This window comes from Hippopotamus amphibius, chromosome 3 (assembly GCF_030028045.1).
Source record: "Hippopotamus amphibius kiboko isolate mHipAmp2 chromosome 3, mHipAmp2.hap2, whole genome shotgun sequence".
In the NCBI taxonomy this organism is placed as follows: domain Eukaryota; kingdom Metazoa; phylum Chordata; class Mammalia; order Artiodactyla; family Hippopotamidae; genus Hippopotamus; species Hippopotamus amphibius.
The window spans coordinates 277,209-291,971 of NC_080188.1; the positions used below are offsets into that span (position 1 = coordinate 277,209).

The following is a 14,763-nucleotide window of genomic DNA, read 5'->3' on the forward strand; positions in this document are numbered from 1 at the left end:
ATGAGCATAAATTTTAATTTTGATGAGGACCGAGCTATCAATTGTTTTTGATGATTAGTATTTTCATGTCCTAAGAAATCACTTCCAACCCCAAATTTTCAAAGATATTCTCCTATGTATTATAATTTTAGCTTCTATGTTTAGATCTATGAAACATCTCAAATTAATTTTTATGTCTGGGGTAAAGTAGAGGTTGAAGTTAATTTCTTCTCACGTGTTTATTTCAACAGCATTCGTTGAAAAACTTTTCCTCTCCCTATTGAATTGCCTAGCACCTTTAACAAAAATTAATCTAACATCTTTGTGCAGTTCTATTTCCAGAAGCTTCATTATTTTTCATTGATCTATTTGTCTATCTGTACACTGATACCACATAGTCTTTGTTACTCCAGCTTCATAATGTCTTGAACTCCGAAGCCTGAATCCTCCAGCTATGTTCTTCAAGATTTTTTCTTTTATCTAGGTCTTTTGCTTTTCATATCAATATTCAGAACAGCTTATTTATTCCTACAAACAGGGTTATTGGGATTTTATACAGGATTGAACTGAATCTATAGCTCAGTTCAGAGTAAGTTAAGATCTTAACAACATTGTTTCAATCATGATCATTCTGTCTGTAAATAAAGGCACTTTTATTCTTTCTTTCTAATTTGTAGCTCTTTTTCTTGCTTTATAGGACTGGCTTGGACCTTCAGGACGATGTTAAGTAGTGAGAGCAGAATTTTTGCCTTGTTCCATATTTTAGGAGGAAGCTGTTCAACATTTCACCATTAAGCATGTTTATCATAGTTTATTATAGATGATCTTTTTTCAAGTTGAAGAAGTTCTCTTCTATTCATGGATTGCAGAGCTTTTATCATGATAGGATGTTAACTTTTGTCTAATGCTTTTGTGCAACTATTGATATGATTATTTATTTTTTCCCTTTATTTTTTAATGTGATGAATTACACACTTGCCATTCAAATGTTAAACCAACCATGCATTCCTGAGATAAATTCTACTTGGTCATGATGTATTATTCTTCTTATATATGGCGTGATTTTATTTTCAAACATTTTGTTGAGGATTTTGCACTCAGGAAGAATATTAGTTTGTCTATAGTGGTGAATGTTTCACATGCCTTGAAAAAAAATTCATTCTGCAGTGGTTTAGCTTGTGGTCTATAGGTATCGATGAGATTACGTTAGTTAACAGTGAAGTTCAAATCTTCTCTGTCCTTATTGACATTAGTCTAGTCATTCAGTCAAATACTCAGAAAAGGGTGTCAGAATCTCCAAATGCGACTGTAGATTTCTCCCTTCAGTGTGCTCAGTATCTGCCTCATTATTTTTAAAGCTCCGTTATGAGGTAATACAGATTTAGGATTGTTGTGTCTTCCAGATGAATTGACCCCTTCACCATTATAAAATATCCCATTTTAATCCCTGGTAATACTCCTTGCTCTGACGTCTGCTTTGACATGATGACAGCCACATCAGCTTCCTCATGTGCTGTATTTGCATGGTATATCTACGTCTATCCTTTGACCTTCAAACCTACCTGTGCCTGTGTTAGGACTGCCATACAAAATACCAGACTAGATGGCTTAAAAAGCAGGAATTCATTTTCTCATAATTCTGAAGGCTAGAAGTCCACGATCAAGGTGTCAGCAGGTTTGGTTTCTTCTAAGGCTTCTCTTCTTCTGAAGCTTGCAGACAGCCAACTTCCTTCACCTCATGTCCTCATGTGACTGTCCCTCTGTCTGGGTTACCAGGGTGCTAATCTCAAGGACATATTGGGTGAGGGCCACTCTAATGACCCCATTTAACTCAATCACCTATTTAAAGCCCTATTCACACTCTAACACCTTGGGAGTTAGGGCCTCAACGTATGCATCTGGGAGGCGTGGTGCAATTCAGCCCAAAGCAGTCTCTATTTTATACTTGAGTCTCTCCTGCAGATAGACAGCACGTAGTAATGCCTTCCCTTTTTATTCTCTCTTGCAATCTCTTCAGCTGAAGTCTCTGTTTCATTTACGTGGTAATTACTGAAATGACTGGGTTTAAATCTACATCTTCCTATTTGTTTTCTATTTGCCCAATCCTTTCTCTTATTGTTCTTCTGTTCTTCTTTTTCTATCTTTTTACCTGACAAATATTTTTTAGGTTTCCATTTTAGTTCTTTTATTGGATTTCTTTTAGCTCTTCTTTGTATTAATGTTTAATGTTGCTCCATGGATTACAACTTGTATCCTTAATTTATCACAACCTACTCAGATTTAATACTGTATCTCTTCATGTAAGATATAAATCCCAAATAACACTATAATTCCATTAATCCCTGTTTGTGCTAGAGTGAGCATATATTATTCAACTACATACATTATAAATTTGATAATACAATGTTTTATTATTATTATTATGAAGCAGTTAGATGTCTTTTAAAGAAATCCGGAGAAGGAAAAACAGTAGTTTTATGTTTACCATTTCTGATGCTCTTCGTTTCCTCTTCCAGATCCAAGGTTAAAGTTGGTGCAATTTCCTTTCAGCTTTAATAAGTTCCACTGACGTTTATCATACTGCAGCTCAGCTGGTGAAAAATTCTTTTAACTTTTATATACCTGAAAATGTTCTGTTGCATTCTCATTTTTGAAGGATATTTTCACCGGACTTAAAATTTGGACTTAACAGGCTTTTTGTTTTTTGTTTCCCCTTTTAGTACTTCAATGACATAGCTCCATAGTTTTCTGGCTTTCAGAAGAGAAGAAGGCCGGAAGGCTGATGAGAAGTTGACTGTCATTAGTGTCTATGAAAACCCGACTGTCCCCTGGATGTAATTTGTCTTTTTAACAAGCTGACTGCCTGTAAGATTTTGGAGGAATGTATTTTGTTTTCAGCAGATTTTCTATGATGTATCTAGGTACTGTGATCTCTGAATTTATTCTATGGGGAGTTCACTGAGCTTCTTGAACATGTAAATTAATGTCCCACACCAAGCTGGGGGAATTTTCAGTCATTATTTTTCCAAATATTTTTTCCTGCTCCATTTTTCTTTCCCTTTTCTCTCCTGGGCTCCAAATACATGCATATGAGACCATCTGATATTGTCCCACAAGATCAGATGTCCCACTAAGAATCTCTTCATTTTTAAAAAAGCTTTTCCCCTCATTCTATGAACAAGACAGTTTCTACTGATCTGTCTTCAAGCCACCAACTTTTCTTTTACGGTTTTAATCTGCTGTTAAGCCCATCCAATGAGCTTCTCATTATGGATATTGTACTTTACAGTTTTAGAATTTCCATTTGTTTCAAGGTTTTCATTTCTCTGCTGAAATTCCCTATCTGTTCACTCATTATAACAATCTTTTTCCTCTATGTCCCTGAACATAGCTCATACAGTTGTGTTCATGTCCTTGTCTGCTAATTCCAGTATCTAGGTCCTTTTAGGTTTTATTGGCTGTTTTTTTTCTTGATTACAGGTCACATTGTTCTGTTTCCGTGCATGTCTCAATGTTTTCATCAAATGCTCAATGCAGCGGATAATACAAAGCAGGGAGTCTGTATTATGAATTCCTTTCAAAAGTGTTGAGGTTTGTTATGACAGCCAGTTAAATTACTGAAGGCTCTTTCTGATCCTTTTATGCTTAGATTTGTCCTTTGTTACAGCAGGTATATTTCCACATTATCCTTTGTTCTAGGGTGTGGCCCTTATTCTGCAGGGTATGTTCCTTACTTTTAAAGTGTCACCTTTCTGAGATCTCGACTCAATGCTCAGAGAGCTCAGAAAGGGCTGGGGCTCCAATGTGTGCTCATGCTGTATCTCCGGTGTCTTCACTTTCTCATTACCAGGGCTGCAGCATGCTTCCAGGCCTCGTGGAGTCTCGTCTTGTACATGTTCACTCAAGTCCCTGGCAAGGACCTACAGAAAACGCTCATAGATTTCTGCCCTCATAGGGTCCTCTCTTCTGGCACCCTACCTTACAATTCCAGCTGCTTTAGCAGCCCTGGGCCCCAGTATCTGCCTCCTCAGCTCGGCTTGCCTGCACATGTCTGCACTGTGGTGGACACTGTCCCCAGGAAGAGTGGCAGGAGCAAATGTGGGGTGATTACGGAATTCGACTCGTGTTTCCCTTCTGGAGAACATGGTCCTTCTCTGTATATTGCCCTATTTCTCAAAAGAGCTGTCTCGTGTTCTGTTCAGTTTTCTAGTTGTTTACAGAAAGACAGCAAGTCTAGTACCAGTTACCCCGTCATGGCTGGAAGTGGAAGTTTCACTCCTTATTATTGAGTATTAAAGGAAAAAGTGACCTTGGAAAAGTAGAAACACTGTGGAACTTCATGCAGCACATACGAACAGCTGCCCTAAGGTGAGATGTCGTTAAAAGCATGAGTTCTGGAGCCAAAGAGACTATCATCTGAGTTCTACCATCTACTGGCAGTGTAAGTAGATGGGCAAGTTATCTAACCTCTCTCTCTTTCAGTTTCCCCCATCTTTGAAATGGAGTGCTTCAGTGATGGTATCTACCTAATGAAGATTAAATGGGTTAATCAACACTTGGTAAATATTTTCCCCTCTTACTCCATTCTATGGCCCCAGATTCCCTCACACCCTAAACAGCTGATCCTATCCTACTATCGCGCACAAAGCAAGCCAGAGCTGCCTCTCCTGACTCCCTCTGCTCCCTCTGAAGTCGATTCTGACCTGCTACCCCTCACCTTAAATCAACAGCCAACGGAAAAGCCACCTTCCTTTTAGAGCCACGATGCCAAAGGTCCCCTGACACGCATCAGTCAAGGGGTTCACAACTGAATGTGCAACCTCACCCCTTACAGAAACCAACGCGTTTGCTCTGTCCTGCAGCTTCTAACTTAGATCTCTCTATTCCTTTCTCATTACTGCTTAGTCTTTACACTCCCACTAAAATCCCCAGGAAAGAAGCTCACAGACCCCACACCTCCTCATTTGCTTCTATAGTTGAGGAACCCCCTCACCAACATAGCTACATGGGAGAAAAAGACAAGGCTGTTGTGACCACCACGGCTGTTGATGTGCCCAGCATCTTCTCCTTGGGGATCTCCTCCTTCCATGGTGATCCTGCTGCGTCCACAAGGTTCAGGTGCAGCTAACTCTGCCCTCATCCTTAGCGGGCCCCAGGAAAGGGCATGTGACACACACCTGGCCAATCAGAGCCAGGTATCTCTTTGGCCAGAATGATTGGCTCAGGGATGGACATGTGACCTGAGCTGGGCCCCTTAGAAACCTCTTTGAAATTCCTGTATTTTCACAGGAAAGACTATTTCTTTCCTCTGGAATTGTGAGTTTTAAACAGGACGAGATTTGTGGCTGCCAGGGGTAAGTGACAGTATGAGGATTTAGTCTGCAGGCCTGACTCTAGAGTCTGTGCTCCTTAACTGTGGTTAGCTATGGCTGAACACCTCATCGACCCTGAGACAGAACCTGGAGGCAGCTGTGGAAGTATTATCAGCTGCAGAGTTCACTGGACTACAGGGTACCTGACACTGCCGTTGATATTAGGGGTGTAGGCTCTGCTTCCTCAACGCTATGTTATAAATGCTTCTGTCTCCTCAAAATTCATATTCTGAAGCCTACTGCCCTATATGATGGTACTGAGAGATGAGGCATTTGGAAGGCGATCAGGTGATGAGGGTGAAACACTCATGAACGGGATTAGTGCCTTTATGAAAGAGGCCCTAAGCAGCTCCCTTGCCCTTCTACCTCGTGAAGACATGGTGAAAAGACGACTTCTATAAGCCAGAAAGTGAGCCCTCCCAGACACTGAATCTGCCATCACCTTGACCTTGGACTTTCCAGCCTCCAGAACTGTGAGAAATAAATGTCTGTTATTCATAGGCCACCCAGTCTATGGAATTTTGCTAAGAGACCTAATGGACAGCTAACTACTTGAAGAGCTACCAGATGATTGATGGATTCCATGTCACCTGTCAGGACCCCACACAGCTGTTCATTAGTGCGGGGCAGTGGATTATAACTGTGGGGGCTGAATCACCTGGGAAGCTTTCTCAAAAGACACAGGGCTGGGACGTCCCCAGACCCACTGTCTCAGAACCTTCTGAGGTGCTGGGACAGATCATTATTGTTCAGCAAACGTTCACTCTCCCCTGCCTCTGCCCTGTGTGGTGTCTCCCCGCTTCACATGCTGAAGCCCCAATCACCAGTGGTGGTATCTGGAAATAAGGCCATTGGGAGGTAATTAGCTCATGAGAGTGGAGCCCTCATGGTGAGATTAGTGGCCTTATAAGAAGAGACACAGAACATTAACAGCTGACTCTCAGTCAGGAGCCAAGCTCATATAAGACCAGCAGAGCTTGGCAGAGCCAAGAATAAAGACAGCTGACCTACAAGCTAAAATCATTGGTATTTTGGGAATGGTTGTTACAGCAGCAAAAGTTGACTAATATAGCTGATAAAGGTGGGAGATTTCCTCTCAGTGACTAAGCTCCCTCGTCTCCCTTACTTAGTTAAAGAACACTTGGAAGAACAGGGAACAGAGGTTTGAGGCCAGCAGGTCTATCTGAATTTGGGGCAGTTTATTAATCTTATTGAGTTTCAGGTTCTTGATATATTAAATGGCCCCTCTGGGTTGGTGTGACAATTAAATAAGATAATTCAGGTACAGTCCATAGCTGTGCTGGAGGCATACAAGACATGTCTGTTCCCTCCCTAAGCATCATGCAGGGGACAATGATAAATATGTGAGGACAGAATGAATGAACGAATGAGTCCTTCCAAGTCTGAGTCCTCATTTACTGGAGCCCTTGGAAGCCTGCCCGTCCTCCTGTACCTTTCCTCTTCATCGCTGCTGGTTCCTTCTTCAGCTGCTAACTTATCTTGATACTCTTCTTCTCTGGGCAGAGTCTGAGAAGGTTCATTCGGCCTCAAGCACGGATCCTAAGGCAAAAACAGTTGCAAGATGAGACGAAGTACAGTCTGTGGTTTATCAGACCACAGAGCAGAGGAGAAAGAGCCCCTGGCAACCCACTGTCAGTGCCCAGCTTGCAGGCCCGTGGTGATTCAGTGCTGAGCCCACTGCCTGGCTTAGGAGCAGTGTCAGCCCTTATCCCTCTATCCTGTTTTTCAGTCCACCAAGCATGTCACACGGCTGATGAAACTAAAGCACAAAGAGAGAAAGTCGCTTGTCCAGGGCTCCCATCAGTGAGGAGTGGAAATGAAGTGCAACTCGGGAATGTGACCCTGGGGCTGTTGTGGGGATCAGAGAACAGGGCCAGCAACAGCCACTGGTCTGTAAGTGTGAGAGACGGGTATTATTACTACACCCATTTTACAGGCGGCAGTCTGCTACATCCTATCCCTTAGGATTAGAAAACATGGAACTCGATCAGAAGCCTTGAGAAGTGGGGTATGGCGGGAGGAAAACATGAAACCACGCGTTAACAATGAGGCCTCAGAATTTTCTATGAACATGTTATCATTTCCCCTGTCTGCAGAGAAAGGTGAAGAAAACTTTCATATTGTGATTCTTCTACTTGTTACAGTAATCACTGTCCACGAAAACCAGTGTAAGACAGGCTAGGACAGATTTCTTTGTTGAGAAAATTCATTAAATAATAATAAATTGCAACCTGGGCTTTCTGCTAACTATGTGCCTGGCCTTGAGCTAGTCTTGTGTTTTTTCTGGACCTGAGCGTCATCAGCTGTAAAACAAAGGGGTTGGTTACATCTGTGGTTTTCAAACTGTGCAGCAGGGGCCCTGGGAGATGCCCTCTGTTGGCGGGTGAGAGGAGCAAAGCTGAGGCTGAAAGACGGGGCCTTGCGCTCCCCTCCCCACTCAGCACAGAATGAAACTGCTTTGATTGCCTTCCATGTACTACAATGTCTATGAAAGGCCACCAGTGTCAAGGCCAATGATGTCCTCCATACTGCCAAATCCAATGGTCACTCCCTGGGCCTCAGCTAACTGGACCTCTCTGCAGAACTGGAAATATCTGATCACTTCCCCTCCATGCAGCCCCTTCTCCTGGGTTTCCTCCTCTCTTGCAATTGCTCCTTCTCTGTCTCCTCTGCTAAAGCCTCCTCCTCTCCTGCCCTAGACCTCAGTCCTTGGACTTCTCTTTTCTCTCTCACTCCCCAGTGTCTCATCTAATTCCATGGATCCTGATGACAAAAAAATTCATCTCTATTTCCAAGTTTCTCCCTAAAGTCTGGACTTGTATACCCAATTGCCCTCCAGATATCACTCAGATGCTTAATGAGCTTCTTAAACTGTAACATGTCCAGAACTAAACTCTTGGTCTCACCTTCTCCAAACAATAAGGCAGCATGTTATTACCTGCCTCAGGGCCTTTGCACTGGTTGTTCCCACTGCTTGCAATGCTCTACCCTGTGATATTTACATGCCTTGCTTCCTCACATCACTTACCACAACCAGGAGACCTTCCCTTGTTTAAAGCTTGGGCTCTGGCAGCAGAATGCCTATGTTTAATCCCAGTTCTTCTCATTAATGATGTAACTTTGGGAAAATTACTTAGGTTGTCATGAGGATTAAATGAATGTAAATGTAAATAAACGTAAAGTCCTTGGAACAGTATTAGCTACACAGTAAGCACTCAAAATAATATTCCCCAGGACTATTCTTTGACCACCCTTCTCTAAAATAACACCCCCATCACTTCCTTTTTCCCACCTTGCTGTATGACCTTGCTGTTTGTTTTCCTCTTTGTTGACTTTTTTATTCTATTTCCCTCACTGGAAGGTAAGCCCCAGGAAGGCAGGGACTCTGCTCTGGTTCCTAGAACAGTGTGTGGCACATGATTACGCTCAGTAAACATTATGTAAACAAACCCAAATAACTCACAGGCCGCTTGAGGACAGCAAGAGGACCGTTTTCTCCTACACTCAGCCCACACTCCCGTCATGTTCCTTGGAAGGCAAAGGCTGGGACTAACTGCACTTCTCATGAGAAATCCGCAGGGCACACGGCTGGAGGCTCGAGGTGTAGAGATGGCTGTGGCCCAAAGTCTGGGTGTTTTCCCGCTCTGTTCAGGAGCCCTTAGTGCTTTTATGACTCTTGAGGTCAAAGAACTTTGTGTTGTCTCTACGTGGGGCAAAATATTGATACCATGTGATGCTGGACCCCTCACTTCCAAAGAATCAGGGTGGAGGTGGCATTTGGGAAGTGCCTGCCCAGCTCTGCCCAGAGGGCCTTTCAAGGGTGCCCAGCAGTATGGCTTGTTAGAGACTAACAGGGCACTCTGCCTCCCACAGCCATTCTACCTAAGCCCTTGTCCTCCCTTCGGGGGTGAGGTGTTCTGAGTCAACTTAGTTGTCAGAACTACATTTTCCAGGATTTCCTTCCCTGCATATTCTGGGCCAGCTGACTTTGCGCAAGATCTGGAAGATGGACACAAAGCTGCAGTCTTTATCTTTCTACACCTCTGGATGCATGATGCTAGGCACCAGGTGTGGCCGGAGCACACGCACGCTGTCAGCGATCTGCTGGCTCAGTTCGGTGGACTGGACAGTCTGGAAGCTCTCAGCTCTTCCACCTCCTGTGGACCATCTCTAGGCTTCCCCATGTCCTGAGCCAAGTTGCCTATTTGGCTTTATGATGAAGGATGCTGGACTCTCCCACAGGTCACACGTATTACCAAAGCTGGATCTTCAACAGCCTCAGTTTCAGGGCTGCAATCATCCTTGGTCTTCCCCAGTCCACATCGGTCCTTCTTTCCTTCAGGCTGCCTGCCCTGCTTTAGGCCCACTTTAGGCCCCATGCCAGATTCAGGAGCAACATAAAGTATTTAACTGGCTCCCACAATTATGCCAGGTGAACTATGCCAAAGTGAATTCCATAGTCTATATCATTTCTAGTCATTTGTTCCTCTAATCAAACCCTAATGGATGCACTCTTTAATCTCCAGATCCCACTTATCCTTCGAAACCCTACTCAACGGTCACTTCCTTCATGAAGCCTTCACAATCTCTTTTGTTGCAATTATACTCTTTCTTCTCGAAGTTCCCATAACAATTATTTTGGTACCATAATTTGGTACCAACAAATATTTATTGGTCATTTCCTATGTTCCAGGCACTGTTTCAGGATACAGCAATAAACAAAATAGACAGAAGTTTGTCTGCTTTCTATCAGCTACAGGAGTGTTCTCTCTCTCCCTTCCTGGAATATAAATGAAGGTAAAAGTAATCCCAGACATAGTTTTCAAATTGTTATAAGTCCTAGAGCCGGTCACTGAGAATGTTCAGCATGGCCATTTTCCATTTCCTGGATGCCTTCCCTTCAGTGTTTGTAACTGGACACTGAAGTCTAACTGGGTGACATGTGCTAGCTGCAGGACCCAGTGAGTCTGCTTCATTGCTGTGCACTTTCAAAAATGATGTCACTGACCAGCTTACAACCTTCATGTGGACCTGAAGCTAAAAGGCCCACTTTTGCCTTATACGTTCAGGTATTTTGCGCATTGAAGTATTTTGGAGATCTCCAATTCTTATAAAGCCCAGAAGCAAAGATCAGAGTCTAAGCAAAAGAGCTTTGTGAGACAACTTTTATAAACACATGTTCTGTATAATGTGGGGAAAACTGCACTGTGAATGTGGAACAACAACCAAAAATCAGAATAGCATGCTACTATGCTATAAATATATACATGATGATCAAGGTTAATTAGGTGCAGGTTTCAAAAGGAACACGGAAGGTTACAAAAAAATTTTGGTAAATAGAAAGCACAAAATATGTTGGCCAAAACAGTCCCAATGGTACCAGTAATCACAGTAAACAAGAACTGGCTCAGTTCAACATGAATATCTCTACCTTGGTAAAAGGAATCATTCACTAGAAAGCTCTAATGACAAACTTGTGGGCACCTAACAACAGAGCCTGAAAACAGAAGGTAAAATGCTTGTAAATGTAGGGAGAAATGGCCAAATTTACAATGGGAGATTATAAGGCACACCTCTCAGAGACCCGTATATCAGGTACACAAAATAAGCCAGGATATGGATGATTTGAACAAGATTAATACGCTAAAACAGAACAGAAATCACTGCTGTTTACATGATGCTCAGGGCGCACCAGGCCCTCAACTGTGAGGTGGGAGTCATTCCACTTTAAAGGTGATGAAACTGAAGCAGGAGAGGATATGTACCTTGCCCAAGGTCATACAGTGAACATACAGAATTAGAATTCAAATATATACACTTTAACAACCAAACTGAGAATATACTTTTTTGCTATCACATAGGAAGCATTTAAAAAAACTGACCCCACAGTGGCTACAAAGCAAATCTCAACATAGTTCAGAGTGTTGACATTCTACAGACCCTATTATCTAATGACAATGCAATAACCTTAGAAAACAACAAGAAAGTGGGTTTAAAAAATTAGATAAACTTCACAACCACAATCACGCGGGGACACGGGAGCCAGGCAAGCGGATTAGCACTGGAGCCCACTCAGGCCTCTTCCTCTCACAGCTTCCCTTTATTTAAACATCACCTCCAGTGCTTACTTCCGGCCGAGATGCCCCCTCCATTCTCAAGGCCAGACTCCTGTAACCTAGGCTCCAGAGTTAATTAGAAAAGAGATTCTGAAAAAAAAAGCAAAACAAAACACATATCCATTCCAAAGGGTGGGAATCCCCGAACAGAAAGGATCAGATGCGGGTGATAAAGATTTGCTTTGCCTTGGAACTGACTGTTAAACGGCCTTCATTAAGCTGCAGCTTTTTTCTACCCAGGACCTCTCCGATAAAGCTATTTGAGATCTTAAAAAAAAAAAATTAGATAAACTTCAAAATTCTGGGATACAGCTAAAGACATACACTTAGAGGGAAATGTATAGCCTTAAATATATTTATTAGAGAACATTTAAGAAGTTAGAAAAAGGATAACATAATAAACCCAAAGTAAGTAGAAGGAAAGAGGTATGAAAGACGAAATTAATGACAGAAAAAGATCTGACCAACACATCTGAAAGTTGGCTTTTTGAAAAGACACATCAAACTACTGGTAAGACTGATCAAGGAAGAAGGGAGGAGGAAGTTAAAGCAACATGAACAATGGACAAAGATCTCATGACAGCTTTTATGGAGATGAAAAAAGGATTTCAAGTGTACTCTGAGCCACTGTGAAGACTGCAAAAGAGAACGTGCAGGATGTAATTTCTGGGCCACCTTTATCGACTACTGATACATTTAAAGGCGTCCCGGGCTGGAGTCCAGAAACAGGAGTGAACGGAAAATGCCTGAAAAGGCTGATGATGCGCTCGGGTGACTGCACCGGCTCCCACCACACAGCACTCATCCATGTCCACACGTTAACTTGTGGATGCCTGCGACTCAGCGAGGCAGGCAGGAAAGACACCCCCGTCCTTGTGTTACAGAGGGAGATCTAGGATCAGAGAAGTCCAGCAACTTGTCCCAGGTCACACAGCCACTGGAGAACAGCACAAGAACGGACGCCTGGGTGGTCCCACTCCCACTCGCGTCATTCCACATGACTGCACTGGCACTCGGCTGTGCTGTGTGAGCGTGACCACCAGCTGCCAGCGTCAGGGCCTAACGGGGTGAGTTCAAACTGGTGCAAAAGCACTGCTGAGAAGCATCTGCAAAACAGACACTCAAAACCAAGCCGAGAGATGAAGGCTGTTTCCCAAATCCACAGGGAGATAAACTCAGTACTCCTTCCTACCTCTGTTCACTTGTTTCCAGCCCCCATGACACCAGAGACAAGAGCATCCTTCCCAAAAAAAGCTGAATCCTCTCCTCCCAGCAAGTAACTGAAGGACCCCAGTGTTCTTCTAAATCATCCTCCGGCCAAGGTTAACCTTTGAAGGCGTTCCTAATCTAACTCACAATGCACCCTTAGTCCCACTCATTCAGCTGCCATGTCATGGGGCAACTCAGGCACAGGGAGGCGTGAACATCTGCCACATGCAGGCGTGTCTGCTGCTGGAAAACAGAAAGACTAATAAGACACAGTACTTGATTTCAACAAACTAATGGTTCAGAGGGGACCAACAGACAACATAAGTGGCAAAAACATTCTCCTCCTTCATCCCCTCACCTTCTGTACCTGGTGTTTTGGGGTCAAGGTGTATCACTCAAAAGGAGCTGGGGTGCCATCTGAATATTTCTCAAATGGTCTTGACGGTGGAAATGAACAGCTGGCTGAAAGAGCACCTTCAAGTCCACCAACACTCATTTCTCTGAATTCCAAATGGAGCAGACTCTCTAATGCCCCTTTTCTGTTTGCTTGCGATCCCAGTCAGTCTCTCCCAGCACCAAGCCGCAGCCACTGTGGGTGTATCCTGAGTTAACTGCCCCTAACTCACACTCCTGGGTTCCCCATCAGGCATTTCTCAGGTTCTTCCCAGGGCTTTCTCCTTCACTAAAGTGTGCACAGAGAAATAAATAGCTCTGCTTCTCCTCCAGCCATCCACTGCAAAAGCCTCCTCCCAACTCCTCCCAAGCAAATGGCTGGTTATTTTAAACCCACGCACGGTCACATTAGGTCTTCATCTTTCATCTTCCAGGCAGTGAACCTCGTCTGGATCGCTTCTATTTTAAAGGAACACCCATGCCCAGGAAGTCTCCGGGAGGAAATACTGAAAGTCATTCTCAAGCTCATTTGACAGTCTTTCAAAGGTAGCACTATGTACATCCTAAAATAAATAGAACACCTAATGCAATGGGGTTCTGCTAAAATGATTACAGGGACTGTAACAGACACTACAAAGTCACCTTACATTTACAGACTCTGTAACAGTTTTGAAAAGTGCCTTCACGTGCTTTCTTCCGTTCATTACAAGTCTCTGGGGGATGGGCGGCAGAGAGTGTGTTAGTAAAGTATATGCCACTTTACTAACGAGAAGCGGTATGGAATCTTGGTTTGGGCCCTGGTACTGCTCTTTTGGCCTCAGTTTCCCTATCTATAAAGCGAGGATAATAAGACTTGCATCAGGACTTCCCTGGTGGTCCAGCAGCTAAGACGCCACACCCCCAATGCAGGTGGCCCGGGTTCGATCCCTGATGAGGGAACGAGATCCTGCATGCTGCAAGTAAGAGTTCACATGCCGCAATGAAGATCCCGCATGCCGCAATGAAGATCCCGCATGCTGCAACGAAGACCCAGTGCAGCCAAATAAACAAATAAGTAAATATTAAAAAACATAATAACACTTGCCGCATAAGGTTGCTGTGGGACTGTGTACTGCACTGCGTTCTTGGTACTTGGTCTGTGTTTGCCACTAGGAGTAGTGAGGTAACTGATCTCAGAGAGGTAATTACGTAACATCAACTTCCTGCATTTGAAATGGAGCTCTCCGAGGACCAGGACTGGGCCTTCCTCACCTGGGCATCCAGCCCCGTGGCTCGCATGGGGACGGCACTCAGAAATAGTTGTTGAGGCAAAACAACTTGAATAATAATGACCACAAGTGACCCTCCTTTTTCTCCTGGAGATGGTGCAGGCAGGGATCTATGAAAACCTCCCCCATTCTCTGCCCTCAATTCACTGTGACCCAGACACCAGAATCTTCCAAAGAATAAGTTTCCTTTAGAATTATCAAGACAGACAAGACTTTCTGGAAACCAGTGAAGAACACTGTGACCCTAAGAGAATCATGGAGACTAGACACGAGAGACCGGGACAAAAGGCTCAGTGGAGTCCCAGCTGTCGACGGTGGGGACAGAGCCACACCCAGGGCTGGCAACCCTCCCCCTGCATATTCTGGGAGTGCAGTGAACCGCCTACTCTCCATCGGCCTTGTTAT

At 43.7% G+C, this 14,763-nt stretch overlaps 1 protein-coding gene across 1 annotated transcript in view; it reads right to left on the reverse strand.

Annotated features, from left to right (window-relative positions):
• FAM184B (family with sequence similarity 184 member B) overlaps window positions 1-14,763 on the reverse strand; it is a 97,014-nt gene that overhangs the window by 26,050 nt on the left and 56,201 nt on the right. The window contains exon 9 of the mRNA XM_057725817.1: window positions 6,805-6,911. Coding sequence (XP_057581800.1) covers window positions 6,805-6,911 — 107 coding nt within the window. The remainder of the gene's footprint in view (window positions 1-6,804; window positions 6,912-14,763) is intronic.